This window comes from Schistocerca gregaria, chromosome 5 (genome assembly GCF_023897955.1).
Source record: "Schistocerca gregaria isolate iqSchGreg1 chromosome 5, iqSchGreg1.2, whole genome shotgun sequence".
Lineage (NCBI taxonomy): Eukaryota > Metazoa > Arthropoda > Insecta > Orthoptera > Acrididae > Schistocerca > Schistocerca gregaria.
The window spans coordinates 545,526,580-545,542,022 of NC_064924.1; the positions used below are offsets into that span (position 1 = coordinate 545,526,580).

The 15,443-nt window shown below is 39.2% G+C and overlaps 1 protein-coding gene across 1 annotated transcript in view; it reads left to right on the forward strand.

The window, feature by feature from the left end:
- The first annotated feature begins 601 nt into the window (after window positions 1-601).
- The window catches only part of LOC126272298 (cysteine desulfurase, mitochondrial-like), a 112,191-nt gene continuing 97,349 nt past the window's right edge, over window positions 602-15,443 (forward strand). The window contains exons 1-3 of the mRNA XM_049975063.1: window positions 602-1,140; window positions 1,529-1,584; window positions 1,670-1,786. Coding sequence (XP_049831020.1) covers window positions 999-1,140; window positions 1,529-1,584; window positions 1,670-1,786 — 315 coding nt within the window. The 5' untranslated portion in view covers window positions 602-998. The remainder of the gene's footprint in view (window positions 1,141-1,528; window positions 1,585-1,669; window positions 1,787-15,443) is intronic.

Sequence of the window (15,443 nt, forward strand, 5' to 3'; positions counted from 1 at the left end):
GGGAGGGAGGGTGCCCAAAGGAACAGACAGAGGAAGAGGGAGGGAGGGAGGATCAAAGTTGTTAGGAGGGGTAGATGGAGGGGAGGAGGACATCATCAGGGAGGGGGAGCTGCCGGAAGCCACCTTGGGAGAGGGTAAGGAGGGTGGAGAGATGGAGACGGGTGGGACGTGGGAATACAAGCGGGCGGGTTTGGGAGAAGCTGGGCGAGACAAGCGGGTGAGGAGGGTCGAGTTTGCGGGAGGTGTTCAGGATCCTTATCCTTTCACGGAAAAGGAGGAGGTGGGGGAGGGGAGACGGATGCGATAGGCGAGGCGGAGAGCATGGCGTTCAAGGATTTGAAGGGAAGAGAAAAATACCGATCCCTGACAGTTATTTCCATAGTCGCTCGAATTCCTTATGGTAACTCTCTTTATACTACCCGTTCAAGCTAAATTGACATATAAGGCGGTGGCTCAAGGGAACGACCGTACTTGTTAATGCCTGTACTGCAGCTCCTATCAGCCACCGCTCGGACATTAACTTTATTGAATTGTTTGTCCTATAAGTAATGAAGGCACACGATATAGTACACAGTTCTTATTAACAGATAGCGCGCAGTCTCTCAGTTATTCCCATGGCCTATAGAACGCCTTCCAAATGGGCTATCCCTCTCCTTCGTTCGTAGCCAGATTTCCGATGAGTTGACGGGAAAGCGTAGTACGATCTTCGGTCAACAGATGGCGCGAGGCACTGTTGACACTAGACAGTTATTGAAATAACAGCCTGTATCAGAGGAACGGTTATTGTAGTAACCGTTACTTCTTAGTAACCGGTTATTTCTATCAGTTATGTTATTTTTTGCCACCTCTAGTGTAGGATCTTTGCGGATATTTTGGTTATCGCGTGACACGGTTGAGAGAGCGAGTTGTGCGCAAGATCAGAATATTGCGTCAGTAACATAAACATACAAAATTTCTTGCGAATAATGACTCTGTGATCGTTTCATATCACGTAGAAAATGATTGGACTTCGAAATGTAACTCACGTACCCCTATCAGCGGTATTTTCCTCTGATATACGACAAGCATTCCTGAAAGATGTACGATGCGGGAATTCAATTTTGCAAAGTAGTAGGACTGTGACAGCTGCAAGCAGAAAAGGTATTGTGGATTGTTTGTGATTATATAATAACACTCCAGCACATACGTGCCAAATTGTTGTTTACCACAATTCTTAAGATGTGCCAAAATACAATTTGTTTGTTTGAATTGTTATTGTATTGGCAAAGGTTGTTCATCATTTTATGTTATTCTTCTAGAATATGCTTCTTTAACATTCGAATTACATCATTCGAAAGTGATAAACGTATGTTAGTAATTTTTTAGCCGAAAGTTTTAATTCATGTTCGGTTGTTTTCGTTGCTCTCCTGCATTTAGAAATTGTGAAACAAAATGTGTATACAAATGCATTTGTACTTAACACATTTCTTTGTGTTTACGTGAGTCGCCCTTTGAAGTACTAACTTGCATTTTGTGATTTTCTGCGAAGAACTTGCTCCTGCCAAACGCCCTCTTTATCTGGACGCACAAGCTACAACACCAATGGTGAGTAGATCTTATTCATGTGTGGGTCGCTAAGAATTTTTTTTTTTTTAAAAGACATTAATATTGATTTTATTGTTTCTTGTAGGATCCGCGAGTGTTAGATGCAATGCTGCCGTATATGACATGTTATTACGGGAATCCACATTCACGAACTCATTATTACGGTTGGGAAGCAGAAGCTGCAGTAGAAAAAGCTCGCAAAGTGAGTATATTCGTAGTATTATTAATGAAGTAAGAAATATAATTCTCAAAAAGATGTAGTAAGCAGGATATTAATGTCTACTTCGCATCAGTATATCTACGCATCAGTATTTTTACATTAATCCTTTATAGTTTGGTGCCTGGAATTGTATAGGAAATGTCAATCTGAAAGTCATCCATACATATCGAGTGATAAAATTAAAATTTAAGTGAACTCTGTGGCCTTGCTCTGTGAGTTATATAGAATTTGTGATCACTGAAATACTTAGAAAATTTCACCAAATGATTGGTAGGTTGTGTGTGTACTGTGTATAAAGTTCTGATAATATAATATCTATTGCTGGCAAAGTGTGTCATTTTGATGTATTAAATATGTTAATTCCTTTTTCAGTTGATTTGCTCCTAGCAAAAGTCTAAAAGTACACTAAGTTTAATATGCTCATGTTGTGAGTTTTGTACTAATTTTACATTCAATCAAGTGTTGCAAGTGTTTCTCAAATGATGTACGTTGAAAGCACGTTTTAACTGAAGCCTTTAATATCAGTTTGGCAAAATGCAACCAGACTGTCACCTTCTAACCTAATGTAGGTCTTGGGGCATGCTACTGAAAAGTATGTACCACAACTAAGATTCTGTATTCAGATTCATTGGCGATGCCAGCTCGGTCAAAATGTCACCTTTCAACCTAGCCAAGTCCATGGGCCCCGCTAAAGGTGCGGATAACTTAGATTTATATAAATTCTCCCATGTATGTGTGGGATAGATGCCTAAATATTGTAGAGTTGCCATATCGGAAACTATATTTCAGTTTTACATTACGTAATTTTCACAGATACTCTCTAATACTGGGACAGCCATCAGAGGCTTTGATGACAAGCCAGTAATAAGTAAGGGTGATTTATTGTTCCATTGTGCAACAAAAAGTGACCTGACATTGATTTACAAAATGAAAAAAATTATTGTTATCACAATCAGGCACATGACATTCATTACAACTAATCTTTCAGACTTTTCCATGTTTTGTGGTGTCTAGCAATAAACATCTGTGTTGCTATGGTATGTTTTCTAATACCATCTACTTACCTTCTGTTAATGCTTCAGTTTGTTCTTTATGTCTTCCATGGTCCACCTACTATCAATCTGTCTGTTTATACGGCACACACACTTCTATTTAAGTTTTATTACAATCAGTGATATTTATGTCTTCAAGTCCAGTTGGCACCTCCTGTTGTACCCTTCATATAAAAGATAATGTGGAATTTGTGTTGAGTGTTGTTTCCATCTTAATTGTGATAAGCAGCTTTCCTGGAACTGACACTTGTCTCCCTTCATTTTTATGTTGGTAACTTTAGTGTTTATTACACCTTGTAAAACATGAATTGATTGCAAGGTTCTGTAAGGAAAGCTCAGTCCTGGGCTCTTACCCTTGATTTTCAATTTTCCCCTAATAAAACAAATGTGGTGCACTTATCTTGGCTCAGGCTGAACATCCGTGTCCAGATCTCCTCCTCAAAGTTCACATACTCAATAATGAAATTTTCACTCTACAGCGGAGTGTGCACTGATATGAAACTTCCTGGCAGATTAAAACTGTGTGCCGGACCGATACTCGAACTCGGGACCTTTGCCTTTCGTGGGCAAGTGCTCTACCAACTGAGCAAACCCGTGCATTACTCACAGCCCATCCTCACAGCTTTAATTCCACCAGTACCACGTCTCCTACCTTCCAAACTTCACAGAAGCTCTCCTGCTAAACTTGCAGAACTAGCACTCCTGGAAGAAAGGATATTGCGGAGACATGGCTTAGCCACAGCCTTGGGGATGTTTCTAGAATGAAATTTTCACTCTACAGCTGAGTGTGCACTTCTCATAGGTTGGCAATGTTTCAGTTTTGTGTAGCCAGTGGGATAATTCTTTTACATAACCATTGAGAGATGAGAAGAGAGATGACATATATATAGTACTGAAATTGAAACCATTGTCTTGTTTGTCGTTTTTCAGTGTATTAGTGAGTTTCAAGAAAAAATATTTTTTTATTATGGCAGCAAGTGCTGTAAAGTTATATACTTCTGCACTGCAACAACACCTTGTGGTGCCCCTCTCGTGGATTAATTGCATAGAAACGAAAATATATCAAATGTGAGGGTACAGTCACTACCCAATCAATCTGCATGAGCACACTGACTAAGGGATCAATGCTTCTTAATTAAATTGAGGGAGATGGCAAGGGGATCAGTGTTTGTTCATAATAGTCAGATGTTTGATATATTAATTAACATTGATCCACCTACTTTGTCCCATCATTTAATTAAAAGCATTGCTCCATCTACTTCCTTCCAGATTTGATCAAAAAACACTGATCCACTTACACAGTGTGCTCACGCATATCAATTGTGTAGCAATAGAGAGCAGAGAAATTTTCGCTGCTCTCTCAAATGTATCATAGCTGTGACACTGCCCTTAATTTGAAGATAGATAGCACAGTTTAAATAGCTGTGACTCAAACAAGGAGCATTTAAATTTATAATCCTTGTTTACGGCAATGTTTCACTCTTTCTTCTGAATGTATTACTTTGACACTAGTCGTCTGCCTGCTGATCTCTCGTTGGCAGCCTACCACAGACTGCAGGCACAGCTTCCTTTGTTCCCATCATATCTCATTGCAAGTGCTGACAACACTTGCGCATGCAACATGTAAGTACGCCACTGGCCCTATTCTAGATTTTTACTCTTGTCAACAGACAACACTGTACCTTTATTTGTGGAGCTTGTAATAGGAAATAGTGTGCTCTGGCTACCAGCAACTAACTTAGAGCAATAAAGGAGACCACAACTCTGCTTCTTGTAGGGAATCAGCGGCCCTTTATTGACCCCACATTGATTGTGCTTATATGAACCCTCCATCCTACTGTAGGCCCATCTTATTAGGATACCAAAATTTTGCTGATTTGCAGCGCATTAAACCTTGCTAATTCGATGCGTTTTGTTCTCACACATCCCAAATGATGGACCTTGTATTAAGTTTGACTCATGAGTGTAATCTGTATACTACAGGTTGAGATTTGTAAGGGAAGTCCTGGTAGAATGTGCATAATGTAGGAGTAAAAAAAAAAAAGACTACTCACCTTGTTGGGTGGGGTTGGTACATCTACATACATAGTTTGCAATACACCATTTGGTGCAATGCCTTGGTCTGCATGGTCCTTACACAAAGTTTACATGGGCAGCAGTAGAATTGTTCTGCAGTCAGCTTCTAAGGATGGTTCTCTAAATTATCTCAATAGACCTCCATGAAAAGATCATCATCTTCCCTCCAGGGAGTTCCACTTGAGTTAACAAAGCATCTCCATAATACTCATATGTTGTTCAAACCTACCAGTAACAAGTCTTGCAGCCCATCTGTAAATTTCTTCAGTGTCTTCTTTTGATCCGACTGGCCGCAAATTCCAAACACTTGAACTGTGTTCAAGAATGGGATGCAGTTATGTTCTATATGCGGTGTCCTAAAATTCTCCCAATAATCTGAAGTCAACCATTTGCCTTCTCTAATACCATCCTTACACACTCTTTTCCTGTCACTTTGCAAAATTACACCTAGATATTTAATTGATGTGTCTGTGTCAAGCAATATACTACTAATGCTGTAGTCAAATGTTATTTGATTGTTTTTCCTACTCATCTGCATTAACTTACAGCTTATTACATTTAGAGCAGACTGTCATTCATCACACCAACTAGAAGTTTTGTCTTAAGACATTTTGTATTATCCTACAGTCACTCAGTGACGAAACCTTTCCATACAGCACAGCGTCATCAGCAAACATTTGCATGTTGCCATTCACCCTATCCGTCAGATCATTTAGTATATAGAGGATAAGAGTGGTCTTGTCAGAGTTTCCTAGGGTACTTCTGACATTATTCCTGATCTGATGGAGACACTGTCAAGGACAGTGTACTGTATACTTATACATTCGTTAACAGTCTGCAGTGGGGCCCCAGATCAAATGCTTTCCAGAAATCTAGGATTATGGGATGTGCCTGTTGCTTTTCGCAGGATATGAGGTATGATTGGAAAGTTTTAAGAATGGGCTTGTTATTGTACAATTGTGGGACTTACATGTTACTGTGATGCATCTCCTTCAAAATAGTCACCTTCTGACTGAACAAGCCGACTCCAATAGTGTTTCCACTTTTGGAACCTGGATGTCTTCAGTCGAGTCAAATCACTTCTCTTTCAGTGAAATTTCAGTGCAAGAAGCAGGTAGAAATCCACAGGGGCCAAATCAGGGGAATATTGTGGTTGTGGAAGCACAGGAATTTTGAATTTGGTCAAAAATTCAAGAATGGAGAAGGCACGATGAGCTGGAGCATTGTCATGGTGTAGCACCCAATTCCTGTCTTTCCACAATGCAGGCCTTGTCTTCAGCACCTTTTTGTGCAAACGCTTAAGGACACATTTGTAGTATTCCTGGTTAATTGTCTGTCTTCCAGGGGTAAATTCATGATGGACAATGCTCGTAGAATCGAAAAAAATTACCAACGTTGTCTTCACCTTCGACCGACTTTGCCTTGCTTTTTTCGATCTTGGTGAACCTGGAGTCTCCCACTGCAAAGACTGCACTTTGGTTTCAGAGTCATATCCGTATAACCACAATTTGTCACCTGTAATTGCCCTGTTTAACGAATCTGGGTCATTTTTAGTCCGATTAATCAGTTCTTGGCACACTTCAAGTCGGTATTGTCTCTCATCACTTAAAACCAGTTTTAGAATGAATTTTGCGGACACTCAACGTATGTTCGGATCTTCAGTTAAAATTGACTGAACTGCATAGAAACTTAAATTAAGTTCATCTGCTATCTCCCTAATTGTAAGTCTACGATCAGAGTGCATTAAGTCACGAACTGTTGAAACAGACAAAAACATTTGATTGGCTCATACAATTATCTCCTAAAGCTGTTTTTAGTTTGTATGTCTCAAACCTGATTTCATGATTTTAGAATCAAAATTTCACACAAGCTTGTTGCTCCGTTTTTATGTCCATTTTCACGCAGACATAATCCAGCAACAAGCCCTAACAGACCTGCACTCAACCAGCTGCCTCAATGAACTGAATAAAGGAAACACAGTTTCCTGTCAGACGGCGTTCAAGGACAAGGCAATGACTCACTCTTCACCCTCCGTGTACCTGTCTGCCGAACCCGTAAGCAGTAACAGATCCATTCTTAAAACTTTCCAATCACACCTCGTATCATGTGAGAGAAGGACAGTCTTGAGTTTAGGATGAGAGATGGCTTCTAAATCCATGCTAATTTGTGGATATAAGCTCCTCTGTCTCAAGGAATTTACTTATATCCAAGCTGAGAATATATCCAGAAATTCTGCACCAAACAGATGTTCAGATCATTTATCAGTAATTTTGTGGAACTATTCTTTTACCTTCCTTATATACAGAAGACACCTGCTCTTTCTCCTGTCACTTAGGATTAAGTGCCCAGCAAGAGATTCATTAGGAGCCAATGCCATAGAGTACTGTCTGTAAAACTAAATTGGGATTCCATCTCTACCTGTTGACTGCCCACCCCAGAGATACCTCTTATCTTCATATGAGAATGCATACAAAAGTCAAATGATGGTATGTTCGTAACCCTTTGACCTGTTAAGCAATTTTACATGGTAGTAGAATTTTCTAGGGGCTGTTGGCAAGCTCTTTTGCTAAGGTACAGCGGTGGTGGTTGAATGCTTGCCCTCACACACATATGAATTTCTACTAGCTTTAGCCTTTTGTCATTTGCTTGTTCTTTTGTTGAACCAAGAGTTCAGTAGTATCTGCTTCCTCAGCAGTTTATGAATTTTGTTATTAAATCATAGTGGGTCTATTCAGTTCTTAATCCATTTACTTGGCACATCCTTCTCCAGAGCATGATTTACAATCTGTTTAAAGTTTGTCCATGATTTCTCTGCTCCCCCATCGTATGGGAAGCACTCGAAGTCAGTTGTTTGTCTAAGTGGAATGATGATAACTGCTCTTTCTAGCAGAATTATTCGTCTAATCTTCTTGATTGGTTTGGTTAATTTTGTAGACATAATTGCTACAATATCATGATCACTAATCCCTGTCTCTATACTGATACCGCCAATAAGACCAGGCCTGTTTGAAGCTACAAGGTCTAAAATATTTCCATTGTGTGTGGGCTGTCAAACTGCTAAAGACAGTTTTCGATAAATGTGTCCAAAGGTACTTCACAACACTGCTTGTCCGTACCATCTGTAATGAAGCCATAGACATCCCAGTCTATACTTGCTATGTTAAAATCACCTTCAACTAATACTGCATGATCCTGGCTACTAAGCTTATACTTTCTGTGAAAGATTCTGAAACTGTCACGGGTGATTTATGTGGCTGGTAGGAATATCAGATAGGTAATTTGAGTTCATCTGAAACTGTTAAATGCGTTTTGATAACTTCACAGACTCAATTTTGACACTGATAGATGCAAGGATGATTTCATCTCAAATCGTACAGATCAAGAGTTAATTTGTCGCACCACTATTTCAGAGTTTGCTGGAGTTCCACTGACATCCCTCCAAAACTACTCTATTTTGATATTCTGATGTTTTGTTAAAATACTACAGACCCCTCTAAAGGAGAGTATTGGTGGAAATGCCGTAACAAAAAGGAAAACTGGAAAATTGTAGTAAAGAAATCAAAAGTGGTAGAGACCTGAATGTATTTTCAATCACTATTTTGTTCCCAATACTATGAGACATGATTAAGACATACATATTTCTGAGAGATTTGTAACTTTTTGCAAATTTAAAAATTAATTTTGAAAATATGAATTGTCACAGGATGTTGAATATCATGAGAGATGATAAAGTGGAAGGACTGCTAACTTTCAGCTGTGACACTACTGCTTGTAATTCTTAAACTGACAAAATATTTATACATTAACATGAAAGGGTCTGAAATTTGTTAGTTATGTAGAAATTATTTTCTCCAAAACCCTCATCCTAAATGCTCTAAGAATTGCATGGTATGTTAGTTGGTCATTGTACTTAAGGAATGTACAATCAGAGTGGGCAATACTAGTCTGTACAGAATGTGAGAAACTTTTTAGGTAGCTCTACTCTCAAGGTAAAAACATCATTGACACTTAAATGTTTGAATTGATTACTGATTTTAAGTAAATGTCATGCAAAAGTTTTTATAAAGCAGCTTTACTGCTGAGTACATCGCTCAGGAAACTGGCCATTCCTAAAGGAAAAATTACAAATATGGCTAAATACAGGGCTAACATGTGCAGCATAGTACTTAAACATTCTGCTAGACACTCCATCATAACCATGAGAGTCCTTAGTCTTCAGTGATCTAATTATTGACTCAATCTCCCCCTTGTCTATATCACAGAAGAGTATTTCGGACATCAATCTCGGAAATTTCTTCAGATCCTGGTGTGTTACTGCTTTCACAAACCATTTACCAAGTTCATCAATCAAACGTCAAAGGCAACAGTTTTCTTAATTAGATTATTCTTCTCCCATGTCACATACGTAATTTGTGCAGAGTTATATGCTATGTTTTCCAGGCATGTCTGTAAAAACAGTCCTCCCCTTCCAGGGCAGTCACCACATTCTTGAAACAAACAAATCTCTCGCTTTACGTCACAGACTACTAATGACTTCACATGTCCAACCAAGGTGTCATACGTCACATGCTCGAGTAAGTTCTTCAGAGTTACCACACAAAGTTCAAAATTTGTGCAGTACACACACAAACAAATATCTTTTGGTGCTACGACTTAGGTCGTAGTGCATAAAATTTTGATCTTCTGTTATGTGAAGTTGTATAGTTGCTCTTATAAATTGCAAAAGTTTCTTTAATACTGCGAGTCGTGTACCTCTTCATTTTCACAACTTTTTGACCTTCAACTGTTATAGTTATCCACATAAAATGACTGCACTGTTTGAACTTCAGCTGCTTCTACAGGATGACCGTAATAGGGATCTGGTCTTTCAAAGACTCCTTTTACACAGCTCATATTTCTTGATTTGTCTACCATGTACTTTGATATTGATGGAATGTGGTTCAAAATTGTTTTCTTTGAAAATGTCTCTGGAATAATAGTTAAAAAGTGCACCTTTTCACTATAGGATGCACAATATTCAACAGCTGAATTGATATTTGTGAAAAATTCCTGGCAAGAAGTGCAAGAGTGCTTTGGTTCATTTTCTTCTGAAGATGGAATTTCTACTTTGAAGAGTGTGGTCAGTTTTGTTGTTGTGTATTCATCCATAGCTTTAGTAATTTCTCTGTGCGTTCTTGGTGTATAGAGCTTATGACTCAACTTCACTGACCACGGTTTCTTAACAAGACTGACACCTAACTCTATAGGTGACTGATTCAGGGTATTTAATTCTTCCTCTAGAAGCTCCACCTTGTTCAGATACTGTACTATAATTGTTGTTGTTCTGTCAAAACATTTAGAACACAAAAATCATCCTTGGAAACATCTTCACTTTGAAACAGTCTTCAAATGAGAATATGTATTCCCAACCTGAAGAAAGTCTTTTGCCTTATGTATCACTCTTTTATGGATATGCAAATAGCACACTTCACTTTCCTGTGGCCCCAGTCAGAAGACATTTCAAATAGTCCTTTCCACAAAACTCTCTGCAACTGTGTTAACTGGCAAATTCCTCATGAAAACACAGAACTCACTGGATGGTCTCGGAAGCCTCTTCAGTAAACAAATTAGCACTGAACAACTACAATACAGAAACCTGCAATGAACAACCACAACATAGAAATTGACAAAAAAGCTACAACAAAGTGTAAGAAATATCTGCAACAATGAAAGTGGTAAGAAATAACTGCAACAAAGAAAGTGACAAGAAGTAACTGCAACAAAGACAATAGAAATAAACATTGTAACAAAGAAATTAATAAGAAATTACTTCAGTGAAGACAAAAAAATGTTAAAAATAAAACATGTCCAATTTAAAGGTGGAAGCTCTCCTTTACAGAGAATATAGTACTACATGGTACTAATCAACAGAAAAAAATCCAACTTTTCTGGGTTGACATTTCTGGGAGAAAAAAAATTCTTTAAATTATAAAAAAATCAAAAGGCAACAATAAAAGAACTTTGACAAATATGTCCAAACGGAGGATCCCATTGTAATCATAAAGCATTTTTCTTTCAAAATAAAAAAACAAAACTCTAACAAAATATCTAGAACTGTTACAGAGATACAGCATTTAAAAAAAAAAAATCTGAAATTTGCCTCTTCAAAATGGTGTTCCTGTGTCATATTTGGAGGCTTGTATGTTGGTTTAGGAATCTTTTTGGACTAAACAAAAAAAAGTGTGTATTTCTTACCTACTCCCAAATTTTAATATGTGCTATATTCAGTAACATCCGAGACTATGAAGGTAAGCCCCCCTGCCTGAAGTGGTACAGATAATGCCAAATAAAATTATATTTTTGTCTTTTTGAATGCAGTGTCACAAACAAAAATGACATTATAATATACAAATAAAAAGGCTTGTTAGTGACCAGATTGTGCTGTTTTTCTGCATCCATAAATAATGTGATTTGATAAGGGAGCCAGAACAATAGTGGTTTTAACTCCTTATTGCCCATGCCAAAACAAAGTTTGTTGTGTGGTCTCTCCCCCTGTCATTCTTGCAAAGCCAGCCAGTACCTGCCAATAGTTGTAGGAGACCTTTTACTAGGTCTTTGTTAGGCACCTTATTTTCAGGAATTAGTGACACAAATATTTTCTGTCTTTTGGTCTTCAGTGCTTAATAGTGGGATACTAAATGTGGTGCAGGTTTATATCCCACATCACAGTTGGCACTTAGGAGTTTCTTCACATCTACTGTGTGTGCAGGTTCTATATTTCCTGAAGCTACCATGGCCAGTCATTAAACCTATTACGAGTTTAATCTGCCTAACATTCGAGCCTCAGATTACAGAACTTCTCTTAGAATATTATTTCAGTGTCATTAGCTTAGCATGTTTTTGTTTTTGAATTTTATTCCAGTATTCTACTTACTGCCTCCTGGACCATAGAGTGATTCCATTCAAAAGTAATTGTCATATGCACTAAATGCATCCCCTTGGAGATGAGATAATAAATTCCCATTTCGTAGAATTCATTTGGGCACTGATGGGTCCACAACTGCACCCACTCTTGCACTTCCTTCTCCGATCAAAACTAATGTCCAGGCAAGTCTTTTTACAGGTCGCCAAAGGTTTGAATATCACACAGTGAAAGATCCAGGCTGTACAGAGGATGTTGCAGTGTTTCCCAACCAACTTGCTGAAGCATAGCCTTTGTCAAGTTGGCAGTATGGGGGCTGGCATTATTGTGCAACAGTATGATTCTGTCAGACTTCATTCTGAGAGCCCAAGGAAAAATGGTAAAGCCAACAGGGAAACATCTCACATCTCCCTCGCCAAAGAAATCCAAAGCTGTGCACACAAGTTTGTGGAATATCATGATGACCTTCCTCGACTACTGGCGCCCTCTGCTCTTCAAGTTCCTATAGTGTGGAACTACAATCAATGTGTAGCACCATGAAAAAACTTCGAGGAAACAGCGATGCACCATAAAGTCAAAATACCTAATATGCTGTCGGATGGAATCATCCTGATGCACGATAATGCCTGCCCCCACATTACCAATCAGATGAAGACTATGCTTCAGCAATTTGTTTGGGAAACACTACAAAATTGTTCAAAGAGCCTGGATCTTCCACCATGTGATTTTCACATCTTTAGTGACCTGAAGAAAGTCTTACATGGCCATCGGTTTCAGATAGACAAGGAAGTGCAAGAATGTGTGGTTGTTGATCTGTCAGCAGCTGACTGCATTCTACAAAATGGGAATTGTTCATCTCACCTCCCAGTAGGATAAATGTCATACGTGTGATGGTTGTTTTTGAATGGAGCCATTCCATGGTCCCATTGTGGCTGGTGTTCATTTTCATTTGACTGCCCCTTATACATTGAAAGATTTGTTTAAGCAACTGGAAGCTGTTGTATAGTCAGTTGTCATTTTCCTGGACATTCCTTATGTTTACCATGTGTGTTATATTAGTGTGGGATTCTGGCTATCCTAAAGGTTTTCAGTTTTTATCTTGATGCCCACCTTTGTCTCCACTGGAACCCAAAGATGTAATGGGGGCATTTGCAGAATGGTTTTCATTCCTGCTCTGGGTATGCTGCTAATTCCTCATGTTATGGCTAGAAAGCCAATATCTACATGCCCTCAAGCTCCTTAGCAGCCAGCTTTTGTTGTACTTTATTCCACCGCACTGTAGCCCCATAAATTTAATAAATCTTATTACAGTGATGTATCCAGTACATGCTCCTGGGCTTGGACCCCAGTTTTTCGCACAAGTCCTTCAAGTCCACATGTGAGCACCTTTTTCCGTGAAGCTTATATTCCTTATGTGAGATGTCTGTGTTAGTTTTGTATCCAGAGTTACCCTTAGGCATTTCACTACTGGTAGTATTTTATAAAAGAGTATGCTTCCAGTTTGCTTCCTTGTAAATAGTACTGCAACATTTTTCCTGGGAGTGACACTGAGATCCTGTTTCCTACAATAGTTTTATATATTGTGCCATTTTTCTAGCAGTACTTGCAAATTGCTAAGCATTACTATGAGTAAGTCGTATGCACCTCCTCGAAAAAACAACCTCTAGCATTTAACTCCTTATTGAGTTTGTTTACCCCCTAGGTTCCACAGTAGTGAGGACAAATTCCACCTTGCGGACACCATCTGGTGGTGTTGATCACCATTTTCACACCCATTGTGGTGACTTGTACCTTTCATCTACTCATCATGGTCTTAATCAACTACATACAGTGATCGTGATGCCAGGCTATTCTACAGCTCTAACCTTGGATTTGAAGCCTCCTCATTATCCAGGAAGATGCAGAGAGCAATTTCCTGAGAGTGTAGAGCTTTTTCTATCGCCCCTACAACTTAGTGAAATATTGTTTCACCTTGATAAACCAGCTTGATACGTGTGTTGGCTTTTATTGAGAGGAACCTCAGTTAACCATAACTTGCACATTGACCAGTTTTCTGTTGTATTTAAAAGTAAAGAGGGTAGACTGAATTGTGAGATCAGTTCACCCTGGCTTCAGAATGAAAATAACCGTCACTGTCCTCCAGGCATTAAGAATGACTCCGTTTGCTAGACCGACTCTAAATAGTCTGTGTAGGAGTCTGATTTATTCCTCTCCTGTGTTTGCTTGTTGCTGTAGAGATGGAAGATTTCCATCAGGACTTGGTGACTTGAATGGTTGAAGTGTTCTCACCACCCACTGGATTTTTTCTGAAGTCAACTCTTCACTGGCAGGTTCCCAGTTCTCCCATTGGTTACCTATTCTAGTACATTGGTCTGTATTGTTGGCAGAGCATTTTGAGAGAAATTAGTTTTGAGGAGCACATCTGGCATCTCATGTGATTTCCTTATATGCCCACCATTCTCTCCTTGGTGTGCCTCCTGGATTTATTGGTACTTTTGTGAAGATATGAAGTTTTGCTGTGACAGTTGTATCTTCCACTTTCTCACAGCATACCTTCCAGGAAGGTTGTTTCGCTTGCCTAATAGCAACACTGTATTTGACAAAGACCTCCTGATAGTTTACCCATTATCTGTCCCACTCTCAAAGGTGAACATTTTTACCTGCTTCCTTTGCAATTCAGAGTTATTATTCCAACTAACTAAATTACTCCAGAATGAGATTTTCACTCTGCAGCAGAGTGTGCGCTGATATGAAACTTCCTGGCAGATTAAAACTGTGTGCCCGACCGAGACTCGAACTCGGGACCTTTGCCTTTCGTGGGCAAGTGCTCTACCATCTGAGATACCGAAGCACGACTCATGCCCGGTACTCACAGCTTTACTTCTGCCAGTACCTCGTCTCCTACCTTCCAAACTTCACAGAAGCTCTACTGCGAACCTTGTAGAACTAGCACTCCTGAAAGAAAGGATATTGCGGAGACATGGCTTAGCCACAGCCTGGGGGATGTCCTTTCTTTCAGGAGTGCTAGTTCTGCAAGGTTCGCAGGAGAGCTTCTGTAAAATTTGGAAGGTAGGAGACGAGGTACTGGCAGAAGTAAAGCTGTGAGTACCGGGCGTGAGTCGTGCTGCGGTAGCTCAGATGGTAGAGCACTTGCCCGCGAAAGGCAAAGGTCCCGAGTTCGAGTCTCGGTCGGGCAAATAGTTTTAATCTGCCAGGAAGTTTCAACTAAATTACTGTTTCTGCCTGTCTTGGTGATTGGATGGGTTCCAAAGTATGAGGTCATGATAGCAGCTGTCACTTATCTGCCATATCCTCTGAGTGTACTTAATTTCTTATCAGAGTTTTAATTTCAGATAAGCATCATTCTAGGTAATTCCTATATGATTCCTAGTTTGTTTTCCTGAGATTCCTGCAGGCTTTGGTCTGTCATTTTGACCCCAAACTTTATACACATGTGGTTAAATGAGGTTGACTTCATTGCCACAAACCATTGCGTGACGTTATTAAGCATTAAGGTGGATCCAAAATTTGTCAATAATTTCTTGTCTTCTTCTATTCCTGAAGCTATGTTCCTTAACCCTGGTTAAGATCTCTAGAGGTTTAAAGTAGG